The following is a 14,838-nucleotide window of genomic DNA, read 5'->3' on the forward strand; positions in this document are numbered from 1 at the left end:
CACAGTTTCCCATTTCGTCCAGATCTCTGGAATTGTGGTTTCTGTAAACTGTGGTTTCAGAACAAGCCAGTATGTCAAACCCACAATTTGATTGTGGTTCGTTTTAACAAACCATGGTGTTTCCAGGAAACCGCAGTTTGGATGTAATGGGGTTGGGGGACTGTGGTTAGTTTAAAAGCGGAAATTGACACTTCCGATCTCCCAGAACCTGAGGCTCGTGAATGCAGAACCATTTGTGGTTTTTACTGTCATAAAAACTATACAAATGGAAGAAGAGGAAAGAAGACAAAGCACAAAGAGAAACGTCTTGTTTCGCACCCAGTGCCACATTCACTGACGGTGGCAGAATGAGGCGGTGGAACAGTTTCCTTTTACTTATTTAAAATTTATACACTGCTTGATTGTAAAAAAAATAAATAAATCCTAAAAACAAGTTTACAAGGCAAAGAACACAATAAATTTGCCAGGAAGAACAGTAAAAAAAAAGACTCTTTAAAACAAACAAAAATCAGCAATAAAGTAAAAACAGAGTAAAATGTATGTCCATGTTCTACATGCCTGTGCAGGCTTGTCTGAACAAAAATATTTTTTATTACCTGGCCTCGAAAAGAGCCCAGTGATGGTGCCGGCCTGGTGTCAATTAGCAGGGAGTTCCAGAGGCAAGGTGCTGCCACATGAATAGATCAATGAGGGTTTATCCGGGGTGTAGAATGGGCAGCACTGCCTTAGGCTGAAAGAGAAGGATCACATTTTTACAATCTTCTACTAGATGGGGGAGGGACGCGGGTGGCGCTGTGGGTGGCGCTACTCTCTCGGGACAAGCCCACGGATCCTGCTTCTCTGCCCTGACGTCGTCCCTCTTCTTCTGCCTGCCCGCAATTCAAAGCGCGGCCTTCTCTCTTGACTTTCTCGGGAATTCCTGTGGCAGGCAGTTCCGGAGGTTAACGGCCGTTCGTGCAGAAAACAATAACGGAAAAGGAAAGAGGAGGCTCCTGGTGTTTGGGCCAACCCAAAGGTGGGTGAAGGGGACGCAGGTGGCACTGTGGGTTAAACCACAGAGCCTAGGACTTGCCGATCAGAAGGTTGGAGGTTCGAATCCCCACGACGGGGTGAGCTCCCTTTGCTCGATCCCTGCTCCTGACAACCTAGCAGATCGAAAGCACGTCAAAGTGCAAGTAGATCAATAGGCGGGAAGGTAAACGGCGTTTCTGTGCGCTGCTCAGGTTCGTCAGAAGTGGCTTAGTCATGCCGGCCACATGACCCGGAAGCTGTGCGCCGGCTCCCTCGGCCAATAAAGCGAGATGAGTGCCACAACCCCAGAGTCGGTCACGACTGGACCTAATGGTCAGGGGTCCCTTTACCTTTACCTTTACTAGATGGGGGGAGGGGCGTATTAAAAAAAAAACTCCCTGCAAGTAGAAATCGAGCAGAGCAAGGCAGATGCTGGTTACCTAAAAAGACTCCCTGCAAGTGGAAATCTAGCAGAGCAAGGCAGACACTGGTTATCTAAAAAAGACTCCCCGCAAGTAGAAATCTAGCAGAGCAAGGCAGACACTGGTTATCTAAAAAAGACTCCCCGCAAGTAGAAATCTAGCAGAGCAAGGAAGACACAGGTTATCTTAAAAAAAAAGACTCCCTGCACGTAGAAATCTAGCAGAGCAGGGAAGACACTGGTTATCTAAAAAGACACTTTGCATGGGGAAACCATGAAACAGTGTCTGCTCAGGATTTTACCGATTCCATTCTACTATATAGGTAGAGTTTGGTGGAGTTAAGGCAGGGAAAGAATTTGGGGTTCAACCATACACTTAAGAACTCCTTTCTTGTCCCATCCTGTGGCCCCCTCTCCAACACAGAGAAAAGGAGAATTTCCTTCTCTGGAAAGCAGAGGAGGAGAGAATTCCATCTCTTGCGGGGGTGCAATTAGTGCCAGCGCCGTCCGTTAAGAGTTTGGGTGTAATCTTTGACACCTCCCTTTCCATGGAGGCGCAGACTGCAACTATAACAAAGGCGGCATTTTTCCATCTCCACCAAGCTAAGCAGTTGGCCCCTTATCTCTCTCGCCCTGATCTGGCCACTGTGATCCATGCGACGGTCACCTCCAGACTGGATTATTGTAACTCGCTCTACGTGGGGCTGCCCTTGAGACTGACCCAGAAACTCCAGCGGGTGCAGAATGCTGCAGCGAGACACCTTACGGGGTCCTCACCATGGGATCACATTCATCCAGTGCTTTATTTACCAGTTGCACTGGCTCCCGGTGGAGTACAGGATCAGGTTTAAGGTGCTGGTTTTAACCTTTAAAGCCCTATATGGCCTAGGACCCTCGTACCTACGGGACCGCCTCTCCTGGTATGTCCCACGGAGGACCTTAAGGTCCACAAATGACAACATTTTGGAGGTCCCAAGTTGCAAGGAGGTTAGATTGGTCTCAACTAGGGACAGGGCCTTTTCAGTACTGGCCCCGACTTGGTGGAACGCTCTGTCCCAAGAGACCAGGGCCCTGCGGGGCTTGACAGAGCTGTTCAGCCTGGCCTTTGGTTTGGACTCAGTCTGACCCTTATGTTGCCCTCCCCTTATGGTTTTGATGAGGTTGCATTTTACCGGCTGCACTGGCTCCCGGTGGAGTACAGGATCAGGTTTAAGGTGCTGGTTTTGACCTTAAAGCCCTATACGGCCTAGGACCCTCGTACCTACGGGACCGCCTCTCCTGGTATGTCCCACAGAGGACCTTACAGCCTTCAAAGAAAAACATCTTGGAGGTCCCGGGCCACAGGGAGGTTAGGCTGGCCTCAGCTAGAGCCAGGTTTTGACATCTTTCCGCAGGGCCTGCAAGACGGAGCTGTTCCACCAGGCCTTTGGCCAGGGCACAGCCTGACCCCATTCTTTGGCAATCCTCACAGAACTCTAGCCCAATGGTTGCCATTAATTTGATTTTGAATTTATTTTATAATGAACTGATTTTAGAATGTGTATCATTTTATTGTTGTTAGCCGCCCTGAGCCCGGCTTCAGCTGGGGAGGGCGGGATATAAATAAAATTTATTATTATTATTATTATTATTATTATTATTATTATTATTATTATTGAATTAGTCATAGAATTAAAGAGTGGGGACACCAGGGGTCATCCAGTTGGACCCCCATGCAATGCAGGAACTGCAGCTGTTTTGTGAGCTAGTCCAGTTAACGAGCTAAGATTGTGAGCTGCATTGTTCAGCCGAAGACAAGGCGCACCCTTCTGAACACTTCTTGTGTGTGTTCCTGAGCACGTGCAGAGTTTTTCTTTCTTTCTCCCGTACCAATGCAGCCATATTCTGGCAGTACAGGACAGGTGTTTATTTCAAGTATCCCTTTCTGCATATGTTTCCTTTAAAAGGAAACGGCTCCAAATTGCTTATTCTTTAAAACAAAAGCAGCAACAACGTTTCAGAGGTTAAAACCAATAACTGAAACGAAAAATGCAACTTAAAACCAGTAAAACAGCGGCGTAAAAGCAAATGAAATTGGGAAATCAGAAAAAATGAAAGCTGGGGCATGGTCCCGTGGGTCGAGGAAAACCTGGGCACAAACAATAAAAATAATAATACATCTTTCTCTCTTTATCCTTTTTATTTCTTGAATTTATAGCCGGCCGTTCAACCCTGAGGGTCCCGGGGCTACAAACGGAGATGCAATTGAAAAGCAAAATGCAAAAGCCTTGTAAAACAGGTGGAAACCTTCTAAAAACAATTGCATCTAAAAGCAATTACAAGCTAGAATCTGCCCCGAAAGCAATTCCAACTAAAGAGAACGCTTCTTGTCCAAAGATTTTGGGGGTGTCTGGGACCATATTTGGCAACCAGCGCATGTCTGAACATGGGTTTGGGACATGTATGGGACGCGGGTGGCGCTGTGGGTTAAACCACAGAGCCTAGGACTTGCCGATCAGAAGTTCGGCGGTTCGAATCCCCGCAATGGCGGGGTGAGCTCCCGTTGCTCGGTCCCTGCTCCTGCCCACCTAGCAGTTCGAAAGCATGTCAAAGTGCAAGTAGATCAATAGGTACCGCTCTGGCGGGAAGGCAAACGGCATTTCCGTGCGCTGCTCTGGTTCGCCAGAAGTGGCTTAGGCCTGCTGGCCACGTGACCCGGAAGCTGTATGCCGGCTCCCTTAGCCAGTAAAGCGAAATGAGCACCACAACCCCAGAGTCAGCCACGACTGGACCTAATGGTCAGGGGTCCCTTTACCTTTACATGTCTGAAGTGAATGGCGTTTACTGCTTCAGTATGGGACAGAGCGAAGGACGGCCCAGAGATCTGGGGCCATATCCCACCTGAGGAAAAAGGTCTTCAAAATCAAAAATCCCTGGGCTATTTATTTTTTTCCTTTTAGGGCAGCTGACATTCATTTAAAACAACGCCACAAAGTGCAATAGGATAAAGCAGAGGATTCAGCATGAAACGGGTCCAAATTCAGAGCAGAGGGCTGTTTAAATGCCTTCAAGGGAGATGATAGAATTGTAGAGTTGGAAGGGGGCGCCGGGGTCATCCAGCCTGACCCCCCCCCCACTTATTTACCTCTTGTTCGTTTTGTCTGGCGAAATGCACCTGCCGCTCAATGGTGAGGAGAAGGAAAAGGTCTCAGAGCGGTTTACGGAAAGGATGAAGCGATAAGAGGATGGGTGAAAGCAGCTTTAAAAAAAAAGGTTTAGGCATAATGGACGAAAGCTAATTCAGCATCAACAATAAGCTAAAAAAACACAGATTAAAACATGTGTCAACGGCCTGCGTGTCTTAAACAGGCTTGCCTAAACTAAAATGTTTAAAGCAGGCACCGCAAAAAGTTTGGAGCCTGACATCAAGTGGCAGGGAGTTCCAAAGTTATTAAATTTGCATCCCGATATATATATATTGATGACGAGTGAGACCTCGTCGAAACGTCGCCTAGACACCCCAACTTTTACACGGGAAGACACCCGAGGACACCAAAACCTGCATTCCTGTACCCGTGAAAATCTACGAAAGCATATATATATATATATATATATATATATATATATATATATATGCAGGTTTTGGTGTCCTCGGGTGTCTTCCCGTGTAAAAGTTGGGGTGTCTAGGCGACGTTTCGACGAGGTCTCACTCGTCATCTTCAGGCTGGTGCTTTCGGCTTCTTGTTACTGGAACAGAGCCTGGCTCTGGTTCAGTACTGGCTCTGTTCCAGTAACAAGAAGCCGAAAGCACCAGCCTGAAGATGACGAGTGAGACCTCGTCGAAACGTCGCCTAGACACCCCAACTTTTACACGGGAAGACACCCGAGGACACCAAAACCTGCATTCCTGTACCCGTGAAAATCTACGAAAGCACATATATATATATATATATATATATATAAAACAGCATATCTGTTGGGGAAGACTTCTCACAGCAGCCAGCCAGATAGCCCAAGGGGAAGCCTACAAGCAGGACTCGAACACAGGATCTGAGCCTCATTCCACCTGCTGTTTCCTACTGGAGGTAGAATATAGCTATTGCTATTATTATTATTATTATTATTATTATTATTATTATTATATACTGCCCTTCATCTGAAGATGTCAGGGCGGTTCAAAAGTTTAAAATACAGCATAAAAGCACAGATAAATAGTTAAAACAATAGCCCCCCTCTCCCACATTTAAAAGTCCGTGGAATATTAAAAAGACACAAGCCGCCTTGGAGAGGAACATTTCTGCCTGGCCACTAAAGATGTCAAATGAAGGTGCCCGGCTGTCCAAAGCCGTCTCCTCTTCCGTGAATTGGTCCAGTCCTCTTTTAAAGCCGTCTCGGTTGGCTTCCTGTGGCAGGGAGTTCCATAGTTGAACGACGTTAAACGAAGCATGAAAAAGGTCTTTTTTTTATCTTCCAACGTTCACGAGTTCCAGTGTTGGGAGAGAGGGAGGGAAACCCTTTTTCGGTCTCTGTGCGAGGCCTAATTTCACAGATTTTGGCTTTTCTCTGAAACCAGAAATTCCCAAACGCCGCAACCGCTCCCCATCCCCTCGATAATTTCTGGACCCTTTTGCAGCTCTGGTTTGTGGGTTGCCACCGGCAATCCGTACACCGAGCAAAAAGAAGGTCAGCAACATATTCATCTCCGCGCTTTGGAGCCCCCTCCCCTCCTGCGAAACATCTGGAAAACAGCTGGATCACCCAGAATTTCTCCTCAAAACACCCACAGCAGGGCGAGGGCACACCGCAGCAATCCTCAACCAGGTGCCCTCCAGATCCTTCAACCAAAATATCTGGAAGGGTCTGGTTTATAGTATTGAAACGACTCAAGGGCCACCCAGTGGTTTTCACGGACCTGCCAAACCTCACACAAGAAATAACCATCGAGTTGCATGGGCAATGCAGGGATGTTTGGCCCAACGTTGGGCTTGAACCCATGACCTTCAGATTAAGCGTCCCGTGCTGTAATTAACCAACGGAACTCCCTGCCACCAGATGAATTGTCCCACAAATGGAACACACCTTCAAATAAGGATCAAACAAATTCGTGGAGGAGTAAGAGAGGAATATCTGTGGCTCCAAGCCAGGATGGCTGTGCGTTGACCTCCACGGTCAGCAGCAGCGACGCTCCTGGATTCCAGCTGCCGGAAACTGCAGGAGGGGGAAGCGGGTTCGAATTCTGCTTGCTGGCTTTCCCACAGGTTCGCCGCTGTGAGAACAGGATATGCCGTCGGCCTGATCCTGGCATTTCTAAAAGTTGACTGGAGTGGGTGGGAGCTGGAGTCCCAACAGCAGTGTGGTGTAGTGGTTAGAGTGCTGGATTAATAATAATTTTATAATAATAATTTATTATTTATACCCCGCCCATCTGGCTGGGTTTCCCCAGCCACTCTGGGCGGCTTCCAACAAAATATTAAAATACCATAATGCATCAAACATTAAAAGCTTCCCTAAACGGGGCTGCCGTCAGATGTCTTCTAAAAGTCTGGTAGTTGCTGTTCTCTTTGACATCTTATGGGAGGGCGTTCCACAGGGCGGGTGCCACCACCGAGAAGGCCCTCTGCCTGGTTCCCTGTAACTTGGCTTCTCACAGGGAGGGAACCGCCAGAAGGCCCTCAGAGCTGGACCTCAGTGTCCGGGCAGAACGATGGGGGTGGAGATGCTCCTTCAGGTCTACTGGGCCTTTGAGGCCGTTTAGGGCTTTCAAGGTCAGCACCAACACTTTGAACTGTGCTTGGAAACGTACTGGGAGCCAATGTAGGTCTTTCAGGACTGGTGTTATGTGGTCTCCCAGTCCCCAGTCTGGCTGCCGCATTCTGGATTAATTGCAGTTTCCGGGTCACCTTCAAAGGTCGCCCCATGTAGAGCGCATTGCAGTAGTCCAAGCGGGAGATAACCAGAGGATGCACCACTCTGGCCAGACAGACAGCGGGCAGGGAGGGCCTCATCCTGCGCACCAGATGGAGCTGGCAGACACCTGCCCTGGACACAGAACTGACCTGCGCCTCCATGGACAGCGGTGAGTCCAGAATGACTCCCAGGCTGCGCACCTGGTCCTTCAGGGGCCCAGTTGCCCCATTCAGGACCAGGGAGTCCTCCACACCTGCCCGCCTCCTGTACTTCTGTCTTGTCAGGATTCAGCCTCAATCCATTAGCCGCTATCCATCCTCCAACCGCCTCCAGACACTCACACAGGACCTTCACCGCTTTCACTGCTTCTGATTTGAAAAAGAGGTAGATTAAGAAGTGGGGAGGGGGTAGACCAGGGTTCAAATCTCTCCCCCCATGTGGCCATGAAGCTCACTGGGTGGTGTTCTTACCAAACACATAGAAAACGGAGGCCAAGCCTTGCGTTGCCTGACACATTCCCTGAAGGAGAGCGGCTGCAGTATGCTCACAATGAAATAGGAACATACGCAGAGCTCAGCAGGATCAGGCCAGTGATCCTCTCAACTATGGCAGCAGCGCCATCTTGCCCTAGTCGCCGCCGACAGTCCTCTCCTTCTCTGCGACTTTGCCCACCAAAGATGGCCGCCCCCGCCCCCTGTGGCAGGGAGTTCTGCAGGACCTTTCTGCTGCCTGTCCCGAATGAACCAATTTTATTATTTCTGTCACAGACCAGTTCCAGCCCACATACAATATCAAGGAAGTTATAAAACACAATAGGGATACCTTTGAATTTGCAATTGGGTATAACAGGGACAATACAGATATAGCAACAGTTAAAGATATATATAAATTAAAACTTAAGTCACTAACATATCACCTAAAATTATCGTTTAAGGCCTTAATCATTATGAGAAGAAACCAGTAGGTTCGTGTTAGTCCACCGTCAGAAGTCAATTATGGACCAGAAACCAGGACAGGGCCCTGTTTCGATGTATTCACCTTCATCAGCTGGAAGTAACAAATATTACATGAAAATACATTTAAATTCTCTACTTGAGTATGTAATCCATACTTTTGAATGGATTAGTTTTTGTTACAATTGACTATTGATTAGCGAATAGGGACCACTCCCACTATTGAAACATATATTGGCCAGAGTTCTTGGTGTGCTTTTTTCTTGGTATATTTAATAACAAGAACTCCAACTTGTTTAACCTTAATCAGGACGACAGCACAGCTTGTTCCCGAAGCTTTATGCCAATGGCACAGGATTTGGCTACCTTTAATCATGAGGTTTTGCATCAGTCCCTGCTTTAACTTAGAGGCTTCCAAAGTAACCTGTTTCTGGCCCAGCAAAGACCATATCCTGTGCACCTCGTGCAAAAAGCAACAACACTGGAACCCAAACCGGTGGAATTTATACATGATCTGTTCAGATAGACTCCGAAAATGGTCCTGAATCTTCCAACATTCGGTTTCGTTGGAAGTCCACAAGTTACGGCATCTTGAGATATATATGTGTAAGAGAAAGAGGGGTTTGGACAAAATAGGAGGTGTGTCTCAGGTTAATAATAATAATTTATTATTTATACCCGCCCATCTGGCTGAGCTTCCCCAGCCACTCTGGGCGGCTTCCAAAAAAATATTGTAATACATCAAACATTAAAAGCTTCCCTAAACAGGGCTGCCTTCAGGTGTCTTCTAAAAGTCAGATAGTTGCTTCTTTCCTTGACATCTGGTGGGAGGGAGTTCCACAGGGCGGGTGCCACCACTGAGAAGGCCCTCTGCCTGGTTCCTGTAACTTGGCTTCTTGCAGTGAGGGAACCGCCAGAAGGCCCTCGGAGCTGGACCTCAGTGTCCAGGCAGAACGATGGGGGTGGAGACGCTCCTTCAGGTCTACTGGGCCTTTGAGGCCGTTTAGGGCTTTCAATGTCAGCACCAACACTTTGAATTGTGCTTGGAAACGTCCTGGGAGCCAATGGAGGTCTTTCAAGACCAGTGTTACGTGGTCTCAGCGGCCGCTCCCAGTCCCCAGTCTGGCTGCCGCATTCTGGATTAGTTGTAGTTTCCGGGTCACTTTCAAAGATAGCCCCAAGTAGAGCGCATTACAGTAGTCCAAGTGGGAGATAACCAGAGCATGCACCACTCTGGCCAGACAGTCCACGAGCAGGGAAGGTCTCATCCTGCGTACCAGATGGAGCTGGCAGACAGCTGCCCTGGACACAGATTTGACCTGCGCCTCCATGGACAGCGGTGAGCCCAAAGTGACTCCCAGGCTGCGCACCTGGTCCTTCAGGGGCACAGTTACCCCATTCAGGACCAGGGAGTCCCCCACACCCGCCCGCCTCCTGTCCCCCAAAAACAGTCCTTCTGTCTTGTCAGGATTCAACCTCAATCTGTTAGCTACCATCCATCTTCCAACCACCTCCAGACACTCACACAGGACCTTCACCGCCTTCACTGGTTCTGATTTGAAAGAGAGGTAGAGCTGGGTATCATCTGCATATTGATGGACACCCAGCCCAATGCGAGGGGGACCAGGTTGCCCAAGTGTGTGGGGTGGTTGTTGGGGGTTTTTTGGGGGGGGGGATGAGCTATGAGTCACGACCCCCTTTCCTTTGGCCCCACCCTCTTCCCCATCTGTTCCCCTCAGGAAAGGCGGGCGGTGGGGGGAGGGGCCGAGTGGAAACCGCTAATTAAGACCTTGGTGCGTCTAATTAACGCTCTCCCCTTGCAGCGAATTAATTAGGCTCCAGGTTGCCATGGAAATGGGATGTGACCTAGAAACACACGTCGGGGCTTGAGGAGAGGGGCTGCCCTTTTTCCGCGTCCCCCCACCCACAGGGAGGCATGGTTCGGGGGCACAGCGGGTCACAGCCCCCAAAGCCCTTTCACCTGATCCCAGGGGCCAAAGATGGGCTGAGGTGTTGCGGGGGGTGGAAACGGGGACATAAAACACCACAAAAATCCAAAAATGAGCCCCCCTCCATTGGCTAAGCTTCAACCATCGTCCTTTCATTCGTCTCTGGCCTGGGACCCAGCTCACCTGCGGACCCCAAACACACCTGCCCCACCAGTTACCTGGTCATCGGTTGGTGGGATTTGGGCCTGGGGTCCCGCCAGGATTCTGGATCTCATTGCAATAGGGCCTCGTAACCCTACTGATCCGCTGGGGTTCCCAGCCAAAGCCGCATGCGCACCCTGTCTTTAAAGCGCCACGGCTTCCCAGAGAATTCTGGGAGTTGTAGTTTGCCAAGAGTCGACAGGAAAACCCCTCTGTTCTTCCCCTTGCAGGCCTGCAGTTCCCAGATTTCCCTGGGAAGAGACATGGAGTGTCAAAATTGGCTTCCCCCAAGGAATCCTGGGAGTTGCGGTTCGGTTAAGGGTGCTGGGGGTCGTGAGGAGACCCCCCCTCTGAGCTACAGTTCCCAAAGTTCCTTAACAAATCCAGTCCTATTTTCAAGGGATGGAGGACTGTAGCTGTGTGAGCGGAACAGGGGTCTCAGCTCAGCACCCTTAACCCGTCACGCAACTTGACTCCCAAAGGCCCAACAATTCCAGAGGCCCCGTGAGCGCCTGGTTTCGATAACTCACGCTGCCCGTTCTCCCCTGTTCCCATCCGACTCACCTCCCAGCCCTCCTCAGCTACCGAATCCTGCTCCGTATTCATGGATTCTCAGAACCGCAGAGTCGGAAGTGGGTACCCAAAGGTCATCCATCCCAACCCCGCACCATTTGTGGAACAGCAGCGTGCAGAGAGGAGCTGGCATGTCTAGGGGAGAACCTCTCCGGCCTTCCTCCCAAAAGAGGAACGGCGAGGGGCCGTCGCGGAAGGAACGGTCCCAGCCTCACGGCACCCATCTCTCCCTTCTCACCCCGCAGATATCCGGGACAGCGGCAAGAAACCGGTGATGCTGTTTATCCACGGCGGATCCTATATGGAGGGGACCGGGAACATGTTCGACGGCAGCGTCCTGGCCGCTTACGGGAACGTCATAGTCGTCACCATGAATTACCGGCTCGGCGTTCTGGGTAGGGGGGCTTCACTGGGGTGGGCTGGGGGAACGGAGCCCTAAATCTTGACTTCTCTCTCTCTCTCTCTCTCTCTCTCTCTCTCTCTCTCTCCCTCTCTCGTTTCCCCTAACATAGTTGCTCTCCACAATCGCAGGTTTCGTTTCCCTTTGCCGTTCTCGCGTTGTGTGCGTGCCACCGGCTCAAAGCGTTCGTTTTGCCTCAATTCGGACCGAGACTGGTTTGGCAGGGAGGGCTGGAACAGAGGCCTAAAACTGCTGCGCTTTCTAAGAAACGGCCGGATAGTTAAAAACAAATTGCGGCCGACAACTCGTGTACAGTGCGATGCAGATTTCAGTCTATCGTCATGTTATAACTTTTCTAAAGTTTTAAAGTGTTGTTGTTGTGGGCAATTTCCGTGCTGGTAATTTTGTCGTCTTCTCTCTTCTTTTTTTGTAAACTGGTTTGAGCCTGTTGCTTTTAACAAGCAAGCAGTGTATAATCTTTAACTGAAATCAAATGAAATAAATACACCAGGCACAGCAGGCCGGGCACAGAGGCGGTGGGAAGATGTGTGGGAAAGCCTGTGGGCGTCTTGGTTTCTGCCTCTCCTGCGACGGATGTATTTTGAACAATCGGAGAAGTGGAAATCGGTGTTGCATTCTGGAAGTCGTGCGCGGCAAGAGAAAAATCTGGCCTCCTCTTCTGATCTCGGAACAGTTCTGTACACGGTTCTGTGTGCTGCCAATCTGTTCCCTGCCCATATGCCCAAAAAGTAAAGCAACGTATTTTGTTAAAACATATTTCTTTCTGCTCCGAATTGACCCTCGTGGATATCCAAGCCGTGATGCACCTTTGCCCTGGACTTAAAATAGCTGTGACAGCTCAGCTGGTAGAATCTTGATCCCAGGGTTGTGGGTTCAAATCCCATGTTGGGCTAAAGATTCCTGCATTGCAGGCAGTTGGAATGGATGACCTTCGGGGTCCCTTCCGACTTGGCAATTCCGCGATTCTACTTGTACGTTCGGATGAGCGTTATGTGCACAGGAGAGCCGTTAGGGACATAGGAAGCTGCCGAATTGGGGTCCGTCAATATTGTTCACACTGGCTGGCAGCAGCGACCCTCCAGAGTTTCAGGCAAGTGATATTCTGAGGGACTGGATCTGGAACCGTCTGCAGGCAAGCCAGCGCTCCTCCCTGAGCTATGCCCAAATGCCCTTAAAACAACGCAAGATTCTAGTCCTCTTTGCTCTGAAGGAATGGCTACAATAAATAGGAACGTAGCATACTGTGCTCCTTCTGGGGTAGTTTGTCCACCTTTTGGTCCCACGCCTGCACTCAGCTCTCACTCAGCTCTCCTAGAAGCTGTCAGCGTGAGACAGGGGCCGCATCCTGGGAACGGCTTCGACTGGCCGGCTGAACCAGGCGAGGGCAGCCAAGGGGTCTCAAACTACCGTATTTTTCGCACCATAGGACGCAGTTTTTCCGTCTTAAAAACTAAGGGGGAAAGTCTGTGTGTCCTATGGAGCGAATGCAGGGGGGAGGCAGGCAGGAAAAGCCCCCAAGAGACGCCCACAAGCTCCGCGTGGCTCTGGCGGGCTTTTCCCCAGGAGGGAGAAGGGACTGACGCGGCCAGCCAGTCCCTTCTCCCTCCTCTAGAAAAACCTTGCACAATCTCTCCAGCCGCGGGAGGCTGCGCAAGACTAAAGAAGCCAACTTTTTAAAAACCTCTCTATCTCTACCTCTTTTTTCTTTTTTCGTCCTTTCTCCACCCCCTCTGGATCAGTGTTTTTATCTAGATTAACGTTTTAGTTTGGAGGGGGGGGATATTATAAAAAAGGAAACTTTGCAGCTTTTATTTTAGTATACAATAAAACAGATTAAACAAAACACAAGAGAAGGAACTAGCATAGAAGAAGAAGAGAAAAGGGAAAGATGGAGGATACAAAGCCATTTACCAGAGGTAGATCTTAACCCTTGCCTCACCTGGGAGCTTCTCTGGGCAGGAATTCCCTCGGCTTAAGTGGGGTGAGGGAAGAGTGGCAGGTAGGGGGGTACCTACCTAGACAGTGAAGCCACATGTCTCTCCAATGAAAATTGGGAGTGGGCATGGTGTGAAGTGGCAGTGGATCTCCTGCCGCAGACGTGTAGGACTGTATAGTGTTGGGAGGGCCACCCGAGGGTCATCTAGCCCAGCCCCCTCACAATGTAGGAATCACAGCTAAAGAACGCCAGGCAGATGGTCCCCCAACCGCTGCTTAAAAGCCTCCAGTGGTGGAGACCCCCAACAACTTCCGAGGTCACAGAATTGCAGGGTTGGAAGGGAACCCCAGGAGTCGTCTAGTCCAGCCCCGGTGGACAGTGGGCACGATCCATCCCGCTGCGCAAGGCTAAAGATGTGCTCAAGGCTAAAGAGGAAGCGCGCAGCCTGTCCGTTGCTCTTTGGGGCTGGGGGGGGATAATATTTTTTTCCTTGATTTCCCCCTCTAAAAACTAGGTGCGTCCAATAGAGCGAAAAATACGGTAACTCCGTGAGTTAGGGACTCTCTCTGCATGCGAAGATAGACTCTGGCAGATGTAGCAGACAAAACCAGGAGTGGCTCCAATGGTCCTGAAAGAGCCACATTGGCTCCCAGGACGTTTCTGAGCACAATTCAAAGTGTTGGTGCTGACCTTGAAAGCCCTAAACGGCCTCAAAGGCCCAGTAGACCTGAAGGAGCGTCTCCACCCCCATCATCCAGCCCGGACACTGAGGTCCAGCTCCGAGGGCCTTCTGGCGGTTCCCTCCTTGCGAGAAGTGAGGTTGCAGGGAACCGGGCAGAGGGCCTTCTCGGTGGTGGCGCCCGCCCTGTGGAACTCCCTCCCACCAGATGTCAAAGAGAACAACTATCCGACTTTTAGAAGACATCTGAAGGCAGCTCTGTTTAGGGACGGTTTTAATGTTTGATCTTTCATTGTGTTTTTAATATTTTGTTGGAAGCCGCCCAGAGTGGCTGGGGAAAACCCAGCCAGATGGGCGGGGTATACAGTGGTACCTCAGGTTACAGACACTTCAGGTTACATATGCTTCAGGTTACAGGCACCAGAAATAGTGCTTCAGGTTAAGAACTTTGCTTCAGGATGAGAACAGTTAAAGTGGTGCTTCAGGTTAAGAACAGTCTCAGGTTCAGAACAGACCTCCGGAACGCAGAATGGCTGTAGAGCAGCCATTCTCAAGCCGTGGATCCCCAGATGTTGTTGAACTTAAACTCCCATCACCCTAGCTAGCAAGGCCAGAGCTCAGGGGTGATGGGAGTTGTAGTCCAACAACATCTGGGGACCCACAGGTTGAGAAACGCTGCTGTAGAGGGAAGTGAGGGGCAGACAGGCCTCGCCCATCTAGGAGGAGGAAAACTCTCATCCTCAAACTCCGCTGCCTTGCGGGACATCTTCAGGAGAAGAAAAAGTTAAGGAGGAAACGCTATTTGTTG

At 49.9% G+C, this 14,838-nt stretch overlaps 1 protein-coding gene across 2 annotated transcripts in view; it reads left to right on the forward strand.

Moving 5' to 3' along the window:
• NLGN2 (neuroligin 2) overlaps nt 1-14,838 on the forward strand; it is a 47,700-nt gene that overhangs the window by 17,547 nt on the left and 15,315 nt on the right. For both annotated transcript variants that reach the window (XM_083706639.1, XM_083706640.1), the window contains one exon: nt 11,240-11,389. In XM_083706639.1, coding sequence (XP_083562765.1) covers nt 11,240-11,389 — 150 coding nt within the window. The remainder of the gene's footprint in view (nt 1-11,239; nt 11,390-14,838) is intronic.

Source organism: Podarcis gaigeae, assembly GCF_964106915.1.
Source record: "Podarcis gaigeae genome assembly, chromosome: 13".
Lineage (NCBI taxonomy): Eukaryota > Metazoa > Chordata > Lepidosauria > Squamata > Lacertidae > Podarcis > Podarcis gaigeae.